The sequence below is a fragment of the Cloeon dipterum genome, chromosome 1 (assembly GCF_949628265.1).
Source record: "Cloeon dipterum chromosome 1, ieCloDipt1.1, whole genome shotgun sequence".
Taxonomy (NCBI): domain Eukaryota; kingdom Metazoa; phylum Arthropoda; class Insecta; order Ephemeroptera; family Baetidae; genus Cloeon; species Cloeon dipterum.
This window is the reverse complement of record NC_088786.1, coordinates 42,749,035-42,769,509: the sequence shown is the minus strand read 5'-3', so window position 1 is coordinate 42,769,509 and position 20,475 is coordinate 42,749,035. Positions and strand designations below refer to the sequence as shown.

The window sequence follows — 20,475 nt, the reverse complement described above, 5'->3', positions numbered from 1 at the left end:
AGGATATCTAAATATTTTTGCCAAAAGGCTTGAAAAAGGGTTGTTACTCCGAGCGAAATGACCACTCGACTCCGGGGTTGACACCCATCCGATGGCTGTTTTAAAAAATGCAGAGCTCGTAGGAGATTTAAGCTGAAAATTCAAAATTTCGACTTTTCAATCGTTGCAATCCTCTAAAATTGCTGTACAGCCTCGAAAAATATTCGGATTTTCACAGAGAAAACTCAGCCTAGTAGAACCCCGTGCGGTCCTGTGAAATTGGAACAAATTTCTTCATTTCAGCGGCAACGAGCGTTCATAATTAAAATAAACGCTCCCTGGGCAGAGATAATTGTGGGAGATATGCAACCGGCGCGTCACGCACGCTTGGCAAAAAGCCGAACTGCGTTTTTGGCACTCGATATCATAAACATGTCTTTTATCTCCGTCGCAAGCTTACAAATTATACTTTATTGCTCAAGAAAAATGGGTCGAGTTAATTTTTCTTTTATTTTACAGCAGAAATATTAAATTCTTGTAAGTTTTTGATAAGTCTTAAATTCAGTCGCCACTACTCTCGCTACAGAGAAAAATCAATTCTCTTTTTAACGTAATTATTTACAGATTTTTGAAATAAATGATTTAATAGCTCGCAGCCAATTTATTTTAAAACAAACACGCGTACGTTTCAAAATGCAAACAAAATTAGCGATCACAGTTGCTCGCATATAAACGATTTTAAAGGTGACAACCAATTAGTAAAATTGTAGAACATTTCGTGGATGTTCGCAGTTGGCAGGTTGACCAAGAGCAGTTTGAGAAGGTTCACGTGGAACGTGACGACGCATTCGGTGCACGGATACCTGAATATTCCGGTTGAGTAGCCGTAGATATCCTGAGGCAACATCTTGCGGCTGCGACACCACACCTCGCGCGTCTGGTCGATCGATTCTGTTTCGCCCAAAAGTATGTTGAATGGGGTTTTTTTGTCTGCAAAGGCGAAATTAAAAGTGCCTTAATGTCACCTCCATCTTCGTATTTATTTGACAGCAAAGAATAATTTGTTTACTTGATATTTTCAGGGCCAATTGCAGGTCTGCCAGGGTCGCTGGTTCAAAGAGTTTCATTCCAAGAGCGCAGCAATGATTGAACGCTGCAATCGCATGCTGAACACAGATTATTCAACTCGATCAAAAGGTCGAAAACATATTTGTGAAATCTCCCACCGTGTTGCCAACGGTACCGAAAAAGTAGGTCCTTCCGTTCACAATCACCCTACTGCCGAATTGGTCTGCGTGGAAAATTAATTCGAATTTTGGCTTTTCACATTTTAATCTAATTACCTTTCCCCTGGCTGTTGAAGGTGTTGATGACCGTTGCCTTCAATTTAAATAAAATTATTTAAAGAAATTAAAAAAAATAATGCATACATTCGAAGTACACGGATAGCGATCAGACATCCAGCAACTTCGACGCTTTGGAACACAAGGAAGGGGAGGGGGTTGCTTTAAAAATAATTTTAATCCCAGAAAAAAATAAAATCTTTTGAATACAGCGACCACTGATGACGCGTTGTCACTTTGAGCACTATTATTGGCGATTTTCGCGACCAAATCTGGCTCATTTTTCAGACCGCATTTGTATGTTTCGTAGGCAACCACGCACTCGTCGTCAGATTCTATGAAATCATAATATAATATATTTTTAAATAATTATCAAACTTTTGCTGCTGCATCCGTCATAAGCAGTGAATCCGTGTTCCATCTTGACGGGATCGTCTTCAGCGGCGATTTCTACTTGACGCAGCATTTCAATGCTGCTCACTCCGCCGGATTTAAACTGTTAAAATAATATTAAAAATGGTCCAACGTGGATTTTCCCCTCAAATACCATTCCAACCTCGGTGCCAACGCATTTCAAGAAGCACTACAATTAAAAACTAAATTATATTTAACCAAAATATAAATTTTGTACCGCGCACCTTCAGATTTAACGAGACATTTGCTGAACTTAAACCACTATCGTTCGAAAGCAAGTCAATTTCATCTAAAAAAAAAAATTATCAGCTTTTTTAAATATAAAAATAATTCAAATCTGTACAGCTGCTAATATTCCAAATTTCTGCGCATTCAGATTGGATCTGGAGCTGAGACGAGGCCGCACTTTTCCCAATATCGCACAAAAAATTCTTTTCCGCGGCGCAGTCGGCGGTGGCGAGAAGCGAAGATGCGTTTCTCGCCTCGAGATAAACGCAATTTAGGCCTTTCACCGGGTGTCCCTCCTTCCACCTGAGCTCAGGGTTGACGAAATCGCGGTCTAGGGTGCACCACCTGAAATTTGAGGTGCACCCCAGGTTCGTTCCGGAAAGCCAGTAATCGCCCACGGTCAAAGACGCGAATTCTTCGAATTAAATTTAATTTAAAAATTAAATAAAAGGCTTCCGTTCTACTTGTCATCAGTTTGGAAATGCAATTCAATTTTCCAGACGACTCTATAGGCGTTGAATTCAATCCAATAGCGCAGCACCGATCCCTGGATTTCTTCCAGGACGACTATTATTTGATCAATTATAGATGTGGGTATGGATTTTTAAAATTTTTAACCTTAGTTTTAGTGTAGGTCAAAATACTTCGGCCACAGCCATCGTACCACTCGCCGTATAAGGGGTAATCTATATCGGGACGGGAATGGCTCGGGACTCCCGGAATCTTCCGGTTCCAGGAGCCGTATTAAAAAAAATTAAAAACACCACCGTAAGGTAATTTACCGCTGATTTCGCGGCTGAAAGAATTTAAGAGAAAAACAAAACAAATCCCTATCTTAATATGGATTTATTTTACTTGAAAGAATCTAACAAAAAATAAAATATACAGATACCGTTGCGGAAAATCATTCAATTCACGATCAAAGGTTCTCTTCGGAGTAGTGCTGCCAGATCCAGGACACGATCGCCCGCAACAACAGGTACGAGTTATACCTGGCGCCGAACCCCACCAGGTGACCAAACCGCAGCTGCGAGCCTAAAAAAAAGAGGAAATATTAATTTTCATGGATGCTGGATTTCATTTTTTGTAATTATATTAGATATTTCACGAAAGTTCACTGGTATATAAGCGACGGCGTCGGTAAACCAACAAAAAATAGTCTTCAGGTCACACGACCTGACGAAAGTTGGTGACAGTCAAGGGTAAAAATCATCACCGAGTAGCTCAAAATTACTGAAAAAGCATTGAAAACCAGCCTTGGAGCGGATTTCAGGTCGGGGTACCCTGAAAAAGGTCGTTATGATATGCCAGGTAGAAGCCCCGTCCGATACCTGCCTGATGAGGGTTCGTGGTTGACGATCGGACAGGCGGCCGAATTTAAATAAAAATAAAACCATTTTTAAAACATTTCGACTTTTTCGAAAAATCAGCCGAAAAAAAATCGAAAAATAGACCGATTTTGGAAAACCTTACACGGAAGAATGTGCCCCATCTAGGGGCATCGATTGGTGCTGAAATCAGCGCCGTCCTGACCTCAGGGCTCCAAAAACTAAAGTTTTAAATGTCACATTTCGCGTTTGTTCGACTTAAAAAATTAATAACTTTGCTTCAATGGGTCGCAAAGTAAAATAAATAGAGTCGCCGTGAAATTGTGCGTCTGTTTTTCATAAATTTGCTGCTCCATGCTGGAGGTGCGCACCTGGCCCTGGCGCGAAAGGTTCGACTTGCGGCCGCTCGACACCGACGCCCGCGTGGAGTCGCGGTGCTGCTGCTCCACCTGCGAGTTGCCTCTCAGGTCGTCCTTTTCTGCGCACCTTGCTACAAAATACCGGTTTAAAAAGTCGCTGTATAGAATATTTTCAGTTTCATTAGCAACTGAAACCAAGAATCACTAAAATTTATAAAAATATTAATTGTTTTATTGCTTTTAATGCTTAATCAGGGCGAAAATAGGTTTATTTCGCGAGTTTTGGATCATCTTGATTGCCGGTATTAAAAGCTTCAAAGCAAAGCTTCTGCTGCGGTGAAACAGGTGCTGCCCTCGCGTAGCAACTGCCACAGTTTTCTGATCCTTGGCAAGAACTCCATGAAACCTCTCAATTCGATGATTTTAGACGCGAAAACCACGTTTTCTCTGTGGGAAGGAAACGGGAAGGAATTGGCCAGCAGGTCGGCGCGTGGCGCCCGAATGTGTGCTCTTTTACGCTGCTTGTGTGTGTGCGCGCCGAGAGCGCCAAAACCGACCATTGAAAATAAATCGCCGTAATTCGCCAATGGGCCGGAAAATTCTCAAACTCGGTTTCGGATCATTGTTCGTCAATTAGAAGAGGATAGGCGAGTAATCGTGGCCGAATTAAAATTGGAACTAAAAAAATACTCTATGACTATCACCACAGGGGTGGAGCTGGTCACCCTCGCTGCTGGAAAAGAAACGCGGATGGAGGCAAACTCTGAGAAATTCTCTGTTCAATCATTCACAAAATTTTAGAAATCTCGTACTACTACATAGGGGAAATCTGGAGGATTGACATCAGTTATCACCTGGCTCACAGAAACTGAAAAAAGAAATATATCAGGGAAAACCAAAATTCAACAAAGAATTGTACGTGAGGGGAGCTTGAAGCAAACAAATACGCTGAGGACAACCTTCACCGACGGCATTCTGCTGGCGAATAAATGAATATCTTTTTCCCTCTTGCTGGCATTGAAGGGAGCAACAAGGAAAATGTGATATTTATTATAATACACACAATAACAATCGCACCTTTGCTCAGCTTTGAAACTCTTCGACTCATTTTGTAATGATTAGATTTCTTAAAAGAAACACCGTTCCTATGTTCAATTTAACCATTTTTATTAAAATCAATTCAAAAAATCATCATTACTAATTTAAAAAGAAATATTGAATAAACATTTTTTTAAAAAGAGTGCAAAACTTATCCCAAAACAACCCGAATTGTTATTCATTCCAATTTTACCCTGAAACTTTTTCCATATTTTAATCCATTGGTTCACAAATAAAGCTCTGAAAATGATAGTGTTTATTCGGATACTTTAGCGGATTAATGTAGTAGTCGTGAATGTCCAGTAAGTCCCGTTCATCCGATCTTGAAAACATTTGGATTGTTCCTGCACCTCTATATTCGAAAACGCTGACGATCGACTCGATGCAGGGATACCTGCGGGCCGGATCAGGGCTGAGCATGTCGTCGGTGAGCAGGGTGCGGCTGCGACACCACACCTCGTGCGTCCTGTTGATGAACTCCGTCTCTCCAAGTATCAGTTGGGGTACACCGGTACTCCCTAAAAAACATCGAAGAGCAGAATTAAAAGGGAATAATCAGAAAATGGTTGCCGCATATCTTTGGTATTCAAGATTAATTTACCGGTTATTTTGTCCCTAGCGTTAATATAATCTGCAAGCGTCTGAGGCTCGTAAAGCCTCATGCCGAGTTCACAGCACCGTTTGAATGCCGTCACAGGGTTCTGCAAAATTATCATGTAAAAAATTAAAATTTCATTGCAAATTATCTTACGTGGGATCCATAAGTAAGGTCGTAAATTCCATAGTAATAAGTCTTGCCTGTAATGGTCGTCTTGATCCCTATGTCGTCTTACAAAATCAATGGAAATAAATTAGTTTCGTTAAATTTATAAATCGTCGGGTCTACACACCACTGCCCTGGCTGTTCAGTAAATCGATAGCTGATTGCTGCAGAAATTTTTTTCCGATTTAAATACGATAAATATATTCCCAGAAAAATTTAGCAATGTTTACATTTCTAACGCATGGAAAATTATTCGAGAGCCAACAAGTCCTGCGAATCGGAATGCATGGAGTAGGAGGGTAAATCTATGTGTTTTCCGTTTAGTATTATTAAGTTAAATTAATTTAATTCTGACCACAGGACCGCTGCCTAGGTTATTCGAAACCATGTTCGCAACCAAGTCTGGAGTCTTCTCCAAGCCGCATTTGTAAGTTTCGTACGCAGTCACGCACTCATCGTCCGCATCTTAAAAAATTTTAGTTAAAATTTGGTCGGTTATTAGAAATTAAAAGTTGACTTTTTCCACTGCACTCGTCGAAAGCAACGAATCCCTGCTCCATTTTCTCAGGCTCCTCCATGGACGCGAGTTCCACTTGTCGCAACATGGCGATGGAATTGAATACTCCGACAGCAAACTAAGAATTAATTCAGTAAATCACCTGTACAGCAATAAAAGCTACGGTTTTAAGTTTTCTTTTAAAATCCACCAATTATTTTTGGCATTGAAAACTAATCAGGCTTCAAAAGATGAAAATTTACCAATCCAAAGTTGACTCCAATGCATTTCAAAAAGCACTAAAAAAGTCATTAATCAACTCTTTAATTCAAAATAAGAAAATCAATGCACCTTCAGTTCGATAGAAATGTTCGCAGTCAGAAATGCAGCGGCGTTAGTAAGCAAAGCAAGTTGAGCTAAATAAAAATACCAATAAGCAATTAATAAATAAACTAATGAATTATACCATCAGTGATTTGCCAGGTTTCAAGGCATTCGTTCTGCAAAGCGACCTGGCTGGTGCCCTTTTTGCGCACTTCACAAACGAACTGCTTCTGTTCATCGCAATTCGCGGTGGCTAACACCACCGATCCGTTTCTTGCCTCGACGTAAACGCAGTCCAGTCCTGCCTTCGGGTGTCCCTGCTTCCACCTGATCTCAGGGTCGATGAAATCACGGCCCAGAGAGCACCAACGAAAGTTCGAATCGCAACCTAGGTCGGTTCCAGAAAGCCAGTAGTCGCCAACAGTAAAGCGGGCATATCCTATATTGATCGTTATCAATTGGAATTTATTGGGAAAGCTAAGAAAAATCTTACTTGTGACAAGTTTAGAAAAGCATTTTGTTTTATCTTTGGACTCCAAGGAGGTCAGGGTCAAACCCAAACTGCAGCAAAGGTCCGATGCACTGCCCCAATCCAACTACAGTTTTATATTTATGTTTATTTAATTTATTTCAGTTAAATCAGTACTCTAGTCATATCGTAGAACAAGAAATGGCGTCCGCATCCGTTAAACCAATCACCGTAATAGGGATAATCTGGAAAATACTAATTTTAAGGTCTGCTTGGTAAATATGAGGTTATATCCTACTGAGCAGTTGATTTTCAGGGCCAAACAGGGTGAGCTTGTTGCATAATTTTTATTTTATTAATATTTAGCGTATTACTTATTAAGTTTTTACGTTTCGCTGACACGGCTTTTTTGGGCACGAAGCTACGCATGGTTTTGGAGTTATCAAAATGGGCATCTAGGATTTTCACAAATTAATTACTAAGTTTTTCACTCCTTATATGGTCCCGTACCTTGCAGGCGTAGATGTATTTTCTGGCGCAATTTCGGTCCGTCAGGATAGTAACAGTCGAGTTCAAAACAAAGCGGAAGTGGATGCAGCTTTCGTTTCCATTCTTGTTGTCTGGTTGGCCGCTTTCCCACGTTAGACCCTGGTCGAGGATGGTGGGCCCGTGGGGCTCGCACCACGACCACTCGCCAACCGGAGCCCCTTTCCACTTACCGCTGGTCCAGTAGTTGAAATTCGCTTTCCAGTCGTCTGAATGTGTAATATTATATTTATCGAGTTAATTCTTATAAGATCATTGGTTTATACCTTTAAAAACGACTGTCATGTTTGTGAGGCCTGCTTGCTCCTCTGTATCGTCAATTTTGAGAGTCTGCATTCCCAAAGCGCAGCACTGACGCCAGCTCGCCTCCCAACTCATCTTTATCCAAATAATCTTTATTTTTGTTACAACTTATTAAATGAATTTACTGGTTTGTTTCCCAGGAGGTACGTGTATTTTCCAATATCAGTCCAAATTCCATACGATATTTTGTCTAATATATTAATTAAATTATTGACTGAATAACTTATCAAAGTGTTCTCTTACTCATCAAGTTGCCAGCCGTGTCAAATAAAGAGGTCTGACAGCACAATAATTAAAAGAAATAATTAATCATTTAAAAAATTAGGATATTCACGTTTTTGGTGCACGTCTTAGGACAGTCTACTGCGAACTGGCAGATGTAGGGCAGAAGATCGTCGCAATTCCTATGCACCATCCCCTTCTTCTCAGGGGACGAAACTAAAACAGCCAGACAGCTTTCTAGACTGGAAGGAGGGACGTCCGATGGCATCCAGAAGTTGGACAAAGAGACCAACGCCGAGGACATGATGTGGCCAGTCGAGCACCACTCATACTTTTTTCCGGATTCGCATTTCTCGTCGACATTCGAGCCACCCGTCCAGAACGAACCAACAACTGTTTTTAGTTAATCGATTTCAATTTTAAGACTTTGGTTTAATTTTACCTTCCTTCAAACTGGCAAGACAGCTCAGTTCCTCGAGGGAAGTGACAGCCAAGAGCGACATGTCCATCGCCTTGCAACGCAATCCGGCTTCGTTTCTCGCCACCTTTAAGGGATTAGTGGATATTTAGATTTTTAAGTCTATTTATTCTCACATTAACACTAGAAACGAAATATTTTTTCTTGCACAAGGTTGCGGATAGCACTGAACCCTCCGCTGAAAGTTAATGTCGATTTTTATGTATGAATTGTTAGCCTATTTAAGTTCTATTTTCTACCTGACGAAGGCTTAGATATAGGTTTTTCCTGCGTTTATAATCAATATTGACATTAAAATCATATTTTAGAGGTTTCAATTACCAAAACAAATTCCTCAAAGTCTGTGCACGTCATTGAACAGGATTTGAGCTGAAACCCCAATTAAGTTTCAATTTATATATGAGTCGATTTTTTCGGTTTTTGTCCTACTGTCCTCGAAGTTGTTGTTTGCACCTCGATTATGGCTGAACCAGTCTCCGTTGGAGATGTTCCAGATGTCTTTTTAGTAGTTGGAATTGCAGAAGTATTACTAGTGCTCTTAAAAATGGGTGGAAATTTTGATACAACAACGGGGGTTGGTGAGTTTGAGATGGCCGAGACGATAATTCTTTCGGTTGTAGGGATTTCTTTGATGTCAATCGACTCGGTCCTTTCAAATAAATCCGAGCCTTTACTCGAGATGTCCAACTCTTGATCTTAAATTTAAATTCCAAAGAAAGTCAATTAAAATGCTTCGATTCATTTAATTAGGATCGAATGATCAAACTTTCAAATTTCCCAACGCTACACATTATGAGAACTGCACAGAACATTTACCCGTCATTTCAACGTTGGCATCCGTGAATGATGGCGCAACATTGACGTCATCAGAGCTTCCTGTCAAAGCGACTGTATTGTTCAACGAGGCTGACTGGCTGGCAAGCTAGGAGAACAAAATTGTTGCTAGATTGTTCGAAATGACTGGGAATTTTAACTCACTTTGCTTGATGTCGTTCTTGCCCTTTTGGACTTTGGCAGACATCTTTTGAATCTGCAACACTTGATAATTGCGATCCTCCGCGATGATTTCGGATAATGAACAGCTTCCAAATTTGTTAGATAACATTATTTTTAAAATAATGAAAACCGTTTTTGAGCCTACCAGAAATTTCTTTAACACGTCTTGAATTAGGTTTTTTCCTATTCTGTGAGTGAGCAATGGAAGAAGAATTTAAACGTCTACGCATGAATTTTAAACTCACGAGAGAGATGGCTTCTCCAAAAATGATCAGTAATGAGGAAAATACGACGCACATGAATAGAAAATTCATGTTTTCCGAGCCGACTCTGCAGCTGGACTGCGTCGTACTAATGGGGGAATCACATTTTCATTTACCAGCAACTCGTTTTAATGGTATGGACGAACAAATGCATCCGGTCTTCCTGCCGTCTGAGTGCTCTTTTCCATGATGGCCGCTCGCTGCACTAAATTGTCGATGCGCATCAGCTACAGGCTGCAGGTATTGTTTGATACAAATTTGTGTGCAATTTAAAGGTTTTATATTTTTTTATTTAGATTGCAAAGTAATTGTTTTTGATAAATTTGTAAGATCCAAAAATAATTAAATGAAAATCAACAACTATACAGAGATATAATTTTTCTGTTCGGCACAGTGACAACCTTTTTCAGGGTATCCTGGCCTGTGATAGTGTCCACCGGTTTTTATAGCTTTTTCTTTAGTTTCGAGCTCATTTGACGATACATGGCTACGATTTTTCACCACGTCACCTGTCACCAAACTTCCTCAGGTCACGCCAACTGAGTACAAATTTTATGTGGTTCTTTTCGGCTCCTATGAGTTCCTCAGACTTATTCGATTATGCACTCGCGGAGAACTGCTACGTGCGCACAGGTCGCGCCACCTGAGCTCATTTCCAGTGCTCACAGGCGTCTTTGGGTACTATCTTTACCATTCCTGAAAGATTACCGCACGATTTTATGGCCACTTTCGGCCACCTGACCAGCGCCGACCTCGTGACAATTTTTAGCGATTGAATCATACCGGGGGGAGTTAAAAGAAAGTCAAATCTCGAGTTTGATCACTGGGACTTTGCTAAAATTCAACTTTATATTGATACACGAAACTCCAGAAAAAAATGCATTGCGCTATTCGATTATGTATTCAAAACTGACAGTTAGAAATCAAACAAAATATTGTTGACCGGACCAACACAATAAGATTCACAGAGCATGAGCAACCAAAATAATAATTCATCTCCCTGTGACTGTTACTTGTATGAAAGTACTAGTTTTATGAACTGAGCATTAAATAACCGCAATATTTTTTATGTCAGAAAATACAAACAGAGACAGGTCAGTGTGTTGCAAATTTTTTGGAAGAGGAAATAATAAACAATGGACTGTAGCACACAGGAAGTTACATTTCTGTCAAATTCTTTTTATTTTTTTCCACTATCTGCCTAAACTCTAAAGAAAACAATGCCATATCAGTTTATTTTTTAAATTCGTCCGTAAATCTGCTCACTAAATCATTTCATTAATTGTTTTCTACCATTAAATAGAATATGGCACATTGGTGCACTTTAATACCTGAAATTTATTAAAATATAAGTTAGGTATAAATTTGGGCCACACCAAATATTTATGATTCTGTTTTGTGGTTGGGTTGTGGTTTTATTGGCGAGAGTCGGCTACGATTTCGGTTTTAAAATATATAGTAGAAGCGGTTTCCTTATTGAATATTTCAAATTATAATATTTTTATCTTTTTTCGGATAAAGTTGAGAATTGTGTTGAACGGCGGGTGGTTAGGGGGACGTCTTTTTCTTTTGAGCATGCCCGTGGATTGTCTGAAGAACAACAATCACAAGCAAAGTCCAGAAACAGAAATTCATTGCTTTGCGCAATGATTGCTTTTTCCGAACTAAACTTTATAATATTATTGCTCGGCAGAGAGTGATCATACCTTTTGCGAATCAGTTTCACTGACGTCCCATCCTGTTTCCTCTTTCTGTATAATAATTTTTATCATATTTGCGCTATATAATTCTTCATATTTGAAAATGTGCATGATGGCTAATATTTCAATTTTCAGCACAGGATCATTAAATTTTTATAGAATTATCTGATGTGCATTTTCTACACTTTTAATAAATTAAAATTTACGTATGTTGAAAATTTTTAACATCTTTTAAAAATTCGAAAATTGCACACAAACATATTGTCTTCTTTTTTTTACATGCTTTAGTTTTCAATACCAATTTGGGCTTGATTTTTTTCAATAATGCAGAAAATTGTTGCTGTTTCTCTGCAGCTGACATCCGTTGGCGAAGAATCGTCCCCGTCAGTAGAGTGCGCAGTGCTTTCCAGGCCGTTGGTTACACCGGAAAAAGGCCTCGCTGACGTATATAATTACTCTCGGAAAATTGTCTGGCGTTGCTTTATTGACGTCATTCTTGCAGCTTTCGCAATTTTTATCAAAGAGGGATATTATTTTGTTTCAAATAACTAGCGTGGTTTTTTTCCTTATCCAATCTAGTCGAAATCATAAGAGAATGTTTCGTTGGCCGTTACATAATGAAAATTGCTCACGTATCATACGCTACGAGTCCAACTGTGGTTAGTTTTTTCAACTCTAATGGTTAGAATCCGAGATTTTGAGGCACAAATTTAAGGAAATGTGAAAAATGTGCTACTTTAAGAGTTTATTATGTGTTAATTGCACCACCAAATCTCGGAACACATAACCACTAACGAATGCAAATTTCAAAAACTACCCACCGCTATGGGCTTGTCTCGATCTCCACTTTTGATGCCGAATACCTGACCGGTGAGTTTAACAAACTTAACTCATTTTTCATTAATTTATTTGCGTCAATTTTAATCACGAGGAAAAAACTTTCGTCTGATTAATTTTGACTTGTTGCCAGCAAAAGTGTACGGACATCAACGTATACGCAAAGCCTAAATAAGGTTTGGAAAAGTAATCAATAAAATATATAGCAATTTCAAGCCTCCACCGTGAAATTAACTATTTATTCTCAACATACATATCAGTGTTCAAACATGAAGTTTGTTAAATGTGAAAATTCTTTGACAGGACAGAATATAGCATATTATAATGAAATGTGCAGTCAAATAAATTGATTATTCAATATTACAAACCGAACACATGTATATTGCGTTCCAAAAGAGAAAAATCGATCAAAAGTAGTCAAACATTTTTAGAACAAACAACGTGCGCATCTTGATTGCATTTTAGATTCAATTTTTGCTAAGGTTGCTCGCAGACATACCGCTTAACCTTCGAAACAATATCTGTAAAAGCAGGGTACACTGCTCCAGTGGCTTCTACTTGTCGACCGGTCTTGGGATCAGTTATGTTAAGTCCGCTGGATACAAGATTATACCCATAATAGAATGGGACAATACTGAGGTGTGATGGATTGCACTGGTATCTCAATAGCGGATTGTACATGTCATCTGTCAAAACGGTGCGGCTGCGACACCAAACCTCGTGCGTCTGGTTGATGAATTCGGTATCGCCCACCATAATTAAAGAGTAATAGTCTGCACAAACCAAAGGTGGTGTTTATTAATTTTTGCGTTTACTTTGTAACCAATTGTTTAAAAAAGATGGAATCATTTTTGTAAAAATGAAATATTCGCTCCATGTAATATTTAATAATATTTTAAAGGAAATATCATTCAAACCATACCAAGAGTTGTTGATATTATGTAAATATCGAGTTTTGTCTGAGGTTCCATGAGAAACATTCCAAGCTCGCAGCAGTGAGTGTAGGCATCATGTGGAAGCTAAAATTACAAGAGCGTTTAAATATCAATTGTCAAACATGGTGAATATTTACTGTATCTATTTTTTGTTTGGTATAATAAAATATCCTATCTTCAGTTGTCACCATGCATCCGTAATCATCTATATATATAATGTGGATTTGTAAAACATAATTTTTCATAAGCTTCAAGCATCACTAAAACCACATTTTTGTAAGATCTAATCATTTTCTGAGGTTCGACAGTCGACAAATAGCTGGGGTTAAAATTTTTTCAACTATTTCGACCCTCAGGAATATCGAAAGTAATTTAAAAAAATGGGATTTCAGTGGGATTTTAGATAAGCATAATTACCGCATCTATTCTTATACAATAAGTCGATTGCGGTTTGCTACAATAAAAATAAAATCTATATTAATATGTCCTGAAAACCAACGACGATGTTACGTTTTTTACGCAAGGAAGATTTTTTGAAAGCCAACAACTTCGGCGGGAATAAACACAAGGAGTTGGTGGGTACAGCTTTAAAAAGGAAAAATAAAACCACATATGCCATTTTTTTAATCAGACCATGGTATCGTTATCGTAGTGGTTGGTGATGATTTTTGAGACCAAGTCAGGTGCTTTTTGCTGTCCGCACTTGTAAGTTTCGTAGGCAATCACGCACTCGTCGTCGGAATCTATTCAAAAATTAATTTCTAGCAATTAATTAAAAAAAAAAAGAAAACAAACTGATGCCGCTGCATTGATCGTAAGCCACAAATCCCGTCTCCAGTTCTACAGGATCCTCTTGGGACACGAGTTCGATTTGTCGCAGCGTTGCTAACGCGTCCAATCCCCCAACGCCAAACTTCAGAATAATAATTAAATTGAGGGTTGTTTTTATAAATTTTATATTTTTCTATTAAAATTATTATTTAGATTGTTCTTTTGTGAAGGTGAATTTCAAATAGAAATTAATCAGGAGGGGGATTTAATCCAACTTTTATCTTTCTTTACGTACCAATCCAATTTCCACTCCGACGCATTTCAAGAAGCACTATAAAAATGAGAATTTTTAATCAGGTCATGAAGGGAATATAAATTCCCGGCCAACCTTCAAATTTAGCGTTATAGTTGTCGTGAGAAAAGCGCTGACATTCAATAGCAGATCGATTTGGTCTGCACGATATTAATTTTCCGTTTAGTCATTCACACCAGGATGGTTTTGGGCCATACCAACGGTGATGTCCCAGATATCTGCACATTCGGACTGCATGGCCCTTTGGAAGGTTGCCTTCTTTCTCACTTCGCAGAGAAAACTCTTCTTTTGGGCGCAGTCATCGGTGGCCAGCAACTCGGATCCATTCCTCACTTCGAGATAAACGCAGTCCAGGCCGGGTTTCGGGTGTCCCACCTTCCACTTCACCTCAGGGTTGACCAAGTCCCGGCCCAGGGTGCACCACCGGAAGTTCGAATCACACCCCAGATCAGTTCCGGAGAGCCAGTAGTCTCCAAAGGTCGCCGGAGCGAATTCTCGAGTTGATTGTTTATATTAAGTCTCTATTTCGTCACTATCACATTATTTACTTACTTGAGACTATTCTGGAAAAGCAACTAGACTTCCCAACTGATTCCATTGAGGCCAGGGTCAGACCAATATCACAGCAATGACCACGGGCGGCAATCCAGTCTGCCTTTTGGTTATTTTTTATGTTATTTTTTTTTTTGGTACTCCATAATATTTTTTGATGTCTTACTAATATTGAGGTGTAAGTCAAAAAATTGCGGCCACATCCATCGTACCAGTTTCCATAAGAGAAATAGTCTGGACAACAGTAGAGATCATTAACATCCATTTGAACATAAAAACTATTTACAAACCCCGTAAAGTTTTCGCATTAGTATCCGGCTCTGTGACAAAGAGGTTGTTCTAGAATTCATAAATGCCACATTTATCGATTCATCTTTCATAACATTAGATTTTACATTTATTTCACAGCTCTCTGTTGGGCAGGATGCAACGCAAGGTTTTGGGGTGGTTTGCAATGCACTCTGAATTTTCAATTTATAGTTATATGGTTCCTCTATAAATTTCAAGCTCTGTATACCTTGCACGCGAATATAAATTTATTCGCGCAGTTGCGGTCTGTCATGATGGTGCCCGTCGAATTCAAAGTAAAGCGGAAATGCACGCAGCTCTCGTTGCCTCCTTTATTGTCGGGCTGCGGGGATTCCCAGACAAGACCCTTTGCGAAAACTGTGGGTCCATTGGGCTCGCACCAAGACCACTGGTTCTCAGGTGCACCCTTCCAACTGCCACTGGTCCAATAATTGAAATTTGCGGTCCAGTTGTCTGAAATTTTAAAATATCTCCTAAGAATGTGCGGGGGAGGCTAAGGAATAATGCGAGGGAGGTGCTATCGATTTTAACCACCGTGCGCGCATCATCGAGAAACGATGACAGCTACGAGGCGACGCAAACGAACGGCACCAGCGTCTGCAGCCGCCGCCAGTGCGTAGTGTTTTCGGCCAGCGGGCCTTTTCCTTCAGAGTGGTGCAACCGTGGAACGATCTGCCACCTGAACTCAAAAGAGTGCACCGTGGCCGATTTCCCCTCCCTTTGCAAAAAGCATTTGTGGAAAGTGAATAGCTGTAGTAATTAATCGTTTTGGCTCTATTTTGCCAGCATTGTTCGCCAATTCTGTCCAAAAACGTTATGTGATTTTATATCCAATTATTTTATGTATTAATGACGAGGCAGAATAAACATTAATAAAAAATAAAGTTGTTTGTTTTTAAAGAGATGATTAATAACCTTTATTTGCTCGCCCGGTCATGGCAGTTAGCCCCAACTGCTCAGCTGCGTTGTCGATGTTGAGCGCCTCCATTCCCAAAGCGCAACACTGGCGGTAACTGTCCACCCACGTCATCTATCAGACCAAAAATTAGACTTTGGATTCACGAGAGTCTCGGATACGAACTGGCTTGTTGCCCAAGAGATACGTGTAGGCACCGATGTCAAACCAAATTCCGTACGATTTTTTATCTTCATATGTATTTAGATTTAACTATTGATAATTCTTCTAATTTATTTACATACCTTTCAAAAGTCCTGAGGAGTCAAATAGGGAGTTCTGAAATGGGATAGATATAAACTTAATGAAATGGTATGTTTTCTAGAAAGAACGTTTCGGTTGCAGAGCTTTGGGCAGTCGACGGAATACTGGCAGATGAAGGGCAGGGCGTCGTCGCACTTTCTCTGCACCAGGCCCTGTTTCGAAGAAACTGTGGAAATAGAAACGGCCAAACAACGCTCCGTGGCAGAAGGGATCGTGTTTTTGGGCGGCAACCAAAGTTTTTCCGATTCGATTATTTCTTTCGACATATCGAAGCCCGTCGAGCACCAAGCGTATTTTTTTGCCAAATACAATTGATCATCTTCGTTCGAGCCGCTCGTCCAGAAAGTGTTGGCTTCAATGAGAATATTAGTACTGGTCATATTACTAAAATTTGAGTTAAAACCTTCAAAATTGTTCACGCATTCCAATCCCTCAAGAGAGGTCACTGTCAAAAGGGTCATGTTTAGCGCCTTACACTGTATTGCTGCCTCGTTTCTCGTTGCCTGATTTAGTATTTTAATTTTTTCCAGAATTAGAAATACGAAATCTTACTGTAGAGGTGGAAACAAAATACTCCAGGCCACAATTTGATGTTTTCTTCGTGCCTTTGGCTGAGATGAATTTAAAAATATTCATTATTCGCTATTTCATAAAAAATCTTACTTTGCAGTGCTCCTGGGGTTGGGTTACTCTAAATTATATACACACATTTTAAAATAGCTTGTTTTATGCTGGAGGCTCAAATATGGTAAGGTAGCTGATTTAATCCAAACGAAAATTTTACCTACCTTACCGAAAATTCGCGGAAATGTAATCACAGTTACTTTTTGATCTGAATAAACTAGCGAATTTAGGGAATTTAGCATACCATAGGGACGACTCAATCAGAGAATAAATGTAGTCCTGCCCAAATGATTTTGATTATCGATCATGATCGTCAGAAATAACATCGTTTATAAAAATTGAGTTTTATATGAATATTTCTAGGCCACATATCTATATATCTTCTGAAAACACGTCGATGGTAAAATCCAGGTGCGGGTTTTTTAGCTTCACCTTTTTACACTGTGCAATGCTATCCTTTTATGCCCCCAGCAATGCCATTTTCTTTCAAGGTTACGTTGCCGTGAATCACCCCCAGAATAAACATCGTCATTAAAAATCGATTTTAATTTTGCCATGTCTAGTTGTGGCTTTGCTTGGTTTAGACCAAAATTCACCAATTGTTTTATCAATTTTTTATAATTCGCCATGTTGAGTAAATCAGCCACCTAACCTAATTCGATCCTAAGGAGTCGGTTAATTGTTGATGTGGCACAAAAGAAGAATAAAGAATATTACATACCGCAAGAAAAGTGTTGTAAGCTACACAAGATAAAGTGCGCGGAATTGGCTGTAATTTTCATCCAGTTCAATTTCCATACGGTTAATACAATTTATTTACGTACTGTGGTTGTGGTTGTTGTCATCGGGGATGTAGAAGTTTTCAGTGCCGTGGATGTAGTTGTTTTCAGCGTTGTAGATGTAGTAACTGTCGTCACCGTTGGCATAGTTGTTATCATCACGGGTGTAGTTATTGACGTCAAAGAGGGTGCGGTTTTTGTCATCGCTTGCGAAGTTGTTGAAGATAACGTTGATGATCGTGAAGTTGTTCCATCTTTTGATGGAATCGCATCGATTGCAGTTGTCTTCTGGAAAACCTGCGTGGATGGAAAGGCCGCAATGGTCGAAGTGGATGTCGATTTGGTGCCATATTGCGCCGTTTTGGTTGCTTTCGTCGTGATGTCAGTTTTAAGGTCAGTTATGACCTCACCCGGAACGTCAGTTGGAACTTCTGTCACATCAAGGGGGCTAGGAGTGGAATCGTAACCTGATTTTTCGACCGCTTGAGCATCGATTTTTATTCGCAATTTTCATTTTACTCTCTATAGTGATGGCTTCAGTTGGTTCTGATGCTGATGATTCATCAGCGGAGCTTATTCCTGCTTTGGTTGTCGATTCCAACGTGGATGTTGCTCTTAGTTTGCTATTGGTCTTTGATAAAACGCAATTTTATGATGATTCGAAATTTCTAGTTTAAAGCATATATACCGAGCTGGTTGGAGTTGTCTTTTTTACCGTAACATTTGCATTTGCTAGACATTTTTTAAACCCGCAGCACGTGATGATATAATTTCTTCGAAATTTGTTTTGCCGACGAATTTTGAGGATTTTAATAGGGCCTGAATGAAATTATAGTTACTACTACTTCTTTTTCAAGTTAAAACCTACCATAGTTATGTTTGTTATATGTGATTTTGAAGGTTTTAATTTTCTTTCCCTATAATTCATTTCAATCAAAACCTGATCCCGATAATTTATTAAGAAATGAACTTACATGATTTTTGGCATGCACGATTGTTTGAAGAATCACAATCACAAGCAATGTCCAGAAACCAAAATTCATTGCTACAATGCGCAATGATGGATTGTTCCGAACTAAAGTCCATATAATATTGTGGCTCGGCAGTGTACGTGCGACCATACCTTTCGCAATCAGTTCGAATGACGTCCTATATCCTGTTTCCTTTCTGTTTCTCTGCAGCTGACATCCGTTGGCGAAGAATCGTCCCCGTCAGTAGAGTGCGCAGTGCTTTCCAGGCCGTTGGTTACACCGGAAAAAGGCCTCGCTGACGTATATTACTCTCGGAAAATTGTCTGGCGTTGCTTTATTGACGTCATTCTTGCAGCTTTCGCAATTTTGATCAATGAGGGATATTATTTTGTTTCAAATAACTAGCGCGGTTCTTTTCATTTCCAATCTAGTCGAAATCTCTTTTTTTCTCGTCAAAATGTTTAGGAATTCCTATCCTTACTAAATACTAATAAGCGTGGGTGTGGCGATTTTCGTTTCCTCTGTGACGCGCTTTTTGCTCGCATCTGAAAGGGGGCTAACAGTAAGAGATCGCCTTTTTCACCTCCAAAAACACATGAACCGAATTTGGATTAAAAAACACGCATTCGCGATTGATCTCTTCATGACGAACCGGTTTTTTCGCATTTTCAGTTGCCCGCGGGGCCCCTATGACCACTAATCGGGTCGGTTTTCGCACCGTTCGACGCGGAATTTAGTGAGCATCAATTTTATTTTTATTGTTGCCTTGTCAGACCCACAAGCACGGAGCTATTATTTACTTTTAAGTCCCGAAAACGTGGTTTTTGTCAATTTTTGGGCCGCCATCCACTGACATTTTTTATCGACCTATAATTTGTATTCGCTCGAGACCCGACCAGCAGAACTTAAACGTCAATACACATGAATTTGAAACTCACGAGAGAAATGGCTTCACCAAAAATGATCAGTAATGAGGAAAATACGACGCTCATGAATAGAAAATTAATATTTTCCGAGCCGACTCTGCAGCTGGACTGCGATGTACTGATGGAGAATCATTCGAGTGCGTGTTTTTTTATTCAAATTTGGTTCATGTGTTTTTGGAGGTGAAAAAGGCGATCTCTTAATCCCCGTAAAACTGTCCCTTTCAGATGCGAATAAATAGCGTCGCATGAACCGAAAATCGTCACTCCACGCGTTATAGTTTAGTAAGGAAGGAATTTACACAAAATTGGAAATGAAAAGAACCGCGCATGTTTTTGAACCAAAATAAGAGCCCTCTTTAGTCAAAATGCGAAAGCTGCAATAACGAGGTCAATAAAGCAACGCCAGACATTTTTCTGAAAGTAATAGTATACGCCAGCGAGGCCTTTTTCCGGTGTAACCATCAACGGCCCTGAAAGCACTGCACTGCGCTGACGGGGACGATTCTTTGGCACGGATGTCAGAAGCACTGAGCGAGCAACAATATTCTGAATTATTGAAAAATTCTAGCCCAAATTGGCATTGAAAACTAAAGCCATGGTTATATAAAAGAAAACAACGTGTGCGTGTGATTTTCGAATTTTCAAGATGCATTAATTTCAATTTATTGAAAGCGTGATGCTAAAAATATACAAAACGCAAATCAGATAATTAAAAGGCCTGAAAATTTTAATCATACTCTGAGCTGAAAATTGAAAAATCAGCCATCCCATTTTCAAATAATATAAAGAATTATAGAGCAAATAATTATGATAAAAATTATTATTCAGAAAGAGGAAACAGGATGGGACGTCAGTGAAACTGATTCGCAAAAGGTATGATCACTCTCTGCCGAGCAATAATATTATAAAGTTTAGTTCGGAAAAAGCAAT

The 20,475-nt window shown here is 39.4% G+C and overlaps 4 protein-coding genes across 5 annotated transcripts; all 4 read right to left on the bottom strand.

Moving 5' to 3' along the window:
- Window positions 1-1,638: 1,638 nt before the first annotated feature.
- Window positions 1,639-2,479, bottom strand: LOC135948152 (uncharacterized). The gene is made up of 5 exons (XM_065497264.1): window positions 2,429-2,479; window positions 2,080-2,379; window positions 1,961-2,025; window positions 1,870-1,905; window positions 1,639-1,818 (listed from the first exon to the last, which is right to left on the bottom strand). Exons 1-5 carry the CDS (start codon window positions 2,433-2,435, stop codon window positions 1,684-1,686), a joined length of 543 nt encoding a protein of 180 aa, XP_065353336.1. The 5' UTR covers window positions 2,436-2,479; the 3' UTR covers window positions 1,639-1,683.
- A 2,470-nt stretch (window positions 2,480-4,949) lies between these two features.
- Window positions 4,950-7,725, bottom strand: LOC135943583 (uncharacterized). The gene is made up of 16 exons (XM_065490215.1): window positions 7,614-7,725; window positions 7,312-7,556; window positions 7,191-7,256; window positions 7,100-7,133; window positions 6,979-7,046; window positions 6,826-6,928; window positions 6,475-6,771; window positions 6,360-6,424; window positions 6,272-6,307; window positions 6,030-6,147; window positions 5,868-5,977; window positions 5,743-5,817; window positions 5,640-5,676; window positions 5,501-5,577; window positions 5,351-5,450; window positions 4,950-5,267 (listed from the first exon to the last, which is right to left on the bottom strand). Exons 1-16 carry the CDS (start codon window positions 7,723-7,725, stop codon window positions 4,963-4,965), a joined length of 1,848 nt encoding a protein of 615 aa, XP_065346287.1. The 3' UTR covers window positions 4,950-4,962.
- A 26-nt stretch (window positions 7,726-7,751) lies between these two features.
- On the bottom strand, window positions 7,752-8,612 carry LOC135943575 (uncharacterized). The gene is made up of 6 exons (XM_065490203.1): window positions 8,590-8,612; window positions 8,467-8,528; window positions 8,315-8,417; window positions 7,985-8,265; window positions 7,894-7,927; window positions 7,752-7,840 (listed from the first exon to the last, which is right to left on the bottom strand). Exons 3-6 carry the CDS (start codon window positions 8,379-8,381, stop codon window positions 7,752-7,754), a joined length of 471 nt encoding a protein of 156 aa, XP_065346275.1. The 5' UTR covers window positions 8,382-8,417; window positions 8,467-8,528; window positions 8,590-8,612.
- A 3,749-nt stretch (window positions 8,613-12,361) lies between these two features.
- LOC135944512 (uncharacterized) lies at window positions 12,362-19,917 on the bottom strand. 2 transcript variants are annotated; one of them, XM_065491518.1, is made up of 28 exons: window positions 18,623-19,917; window positions 18,517-18,565; window positions 18,337-18,467; window positions 18,168-18,279; window positions 17,694-18,115; window positions 17,591-17,638; window positions 16,909-16,936; window positions 16,798-16,856; window positions 16,649-16,748; window positions 16,314-16,597; window positions 16,227-16,260; window positions 16,108-16,172; window positions 15,942-16,056; window positions 15,235-15,479; window positions 15,113-15,178; window positions 15,008-15,056; window positions 14,884-14,951; window positions 14,718-14,820; window positions 14,363-14,659; window positions 14,241-14,305; window positions 14,148-14,183; window positions 13,877-13,994; window positions 13,715-13,824; window positions 13,592-13,666; window positions 13,499-13,535; window positions 13,219-13,286; window positions 13,069-13,165; window positions 12,362-12,919 (listed from the first exon to the last, which is right to left on the bottom strand). In XM_065491518.1, exons 1-28 carry the CDS (start codon window positions 18,767-18,769, stop codon window positions 12,624-12,626), a joined length of 3,324 nt encoding a protein of 1,107 aa, XP_065347590.1. In that variant the 5' UTR covers window positions 18,770-19,917; the 3' UTR covers window positions 12,362-12,623. The 2 variants fall into 2 exon arrangements, with proteins under 2 accessions (XP_065347590.1, XP_065347599.1); XM_065491527.1 differs by lacking the exons at window positions 12,362-12,919; window positions 13,219-13,286 and having other exon boundaries at window positions 13,128-13,165.
- Window positions 19,918-20,475: the final 558 nt, after the last annotated feature.

Bases quoted from the DNA above. Each gene is read 5' to 3' on its own strand.
- LOC135943575 (XM_065490203.1), bottom strand. From the start codon at position 8,381: ATGGACATGTCGCTCTTGGCTGTCACTTCCCTCGAGGAACTGAGCTGT. The intron at 8,266-8,314 runs GTAAAATTAAAC...AACTAAAAACAG, and splicing joins TCTTGCCAGTTTGAAGGAAG to TTGTTGGTTCGTTCTGGACG. The intron at 7,928-7,984 runs GTGAATATCCTA...TTGTGCTGTCAG, and splicing joins CTAAGACGTGCACCAAAAAC to ACCTCTTTATTTGACACGGC.
- LOC135948152 (XM_065497264.1), bottom strand. The intron at 1,906-1,960 runs GTGCGCGGTACA...TTTTAATTGTAG, and splicing joins ATGTCTCGTTAAATCTGAAG to TGCTTCTTGAAATGCGTTGG. The intron at 1,819-1,869 runs GTATTTGAGGGG...TTATTTTAACAG, and splicing joins TTGGCACCGAGGTTGGAATG to TTTAAATCCGGCGGAGTGAG.
- LOC135943583 (XM_065490215.1), bottom strand. From the start codon at position 7,725: ATGAGTTGGGAGGCGAGCTGGCGTCAGTGCTGCGCTTTGGGAATGCAG. The intron at 5,978-6,029 runs GTCAACTTTTAA...AAATTTTTTAAG, and splicing joins CGACGAGTGCAGTGGAAAAA to ATGCGGACGATGAGTGCGTG. The intron at 5,451-5,500 runs GTAAGATAATTT...ATAATTTTGCAG, and splicing joins ACCTTACTTATGGATCCCAC to AACCCTGTGACGGCATTCAA.
- LOC135944512 (XM_065491518.1), bottom strand. From the start codon at position 18,769: ATGGTCGCACGTACACTGCCGAGCCACAATATTATATGGACTTTAGTT. The intron at 14,184-14,240 runs GTTGGCCGGGAA...TCATTTTTATAG, and splicing joins CTATAACGCTAAATTTGAAG to TGCTTCTTGAAATGCGTCGG. The intron at 13,995-14,147 runs GTACGTAAAGAA...ATTATTCTGAAG, and splicing joins TCGGAGTGGAAATTGGATTG to TTTGGCGTTGGGGGATTGGA.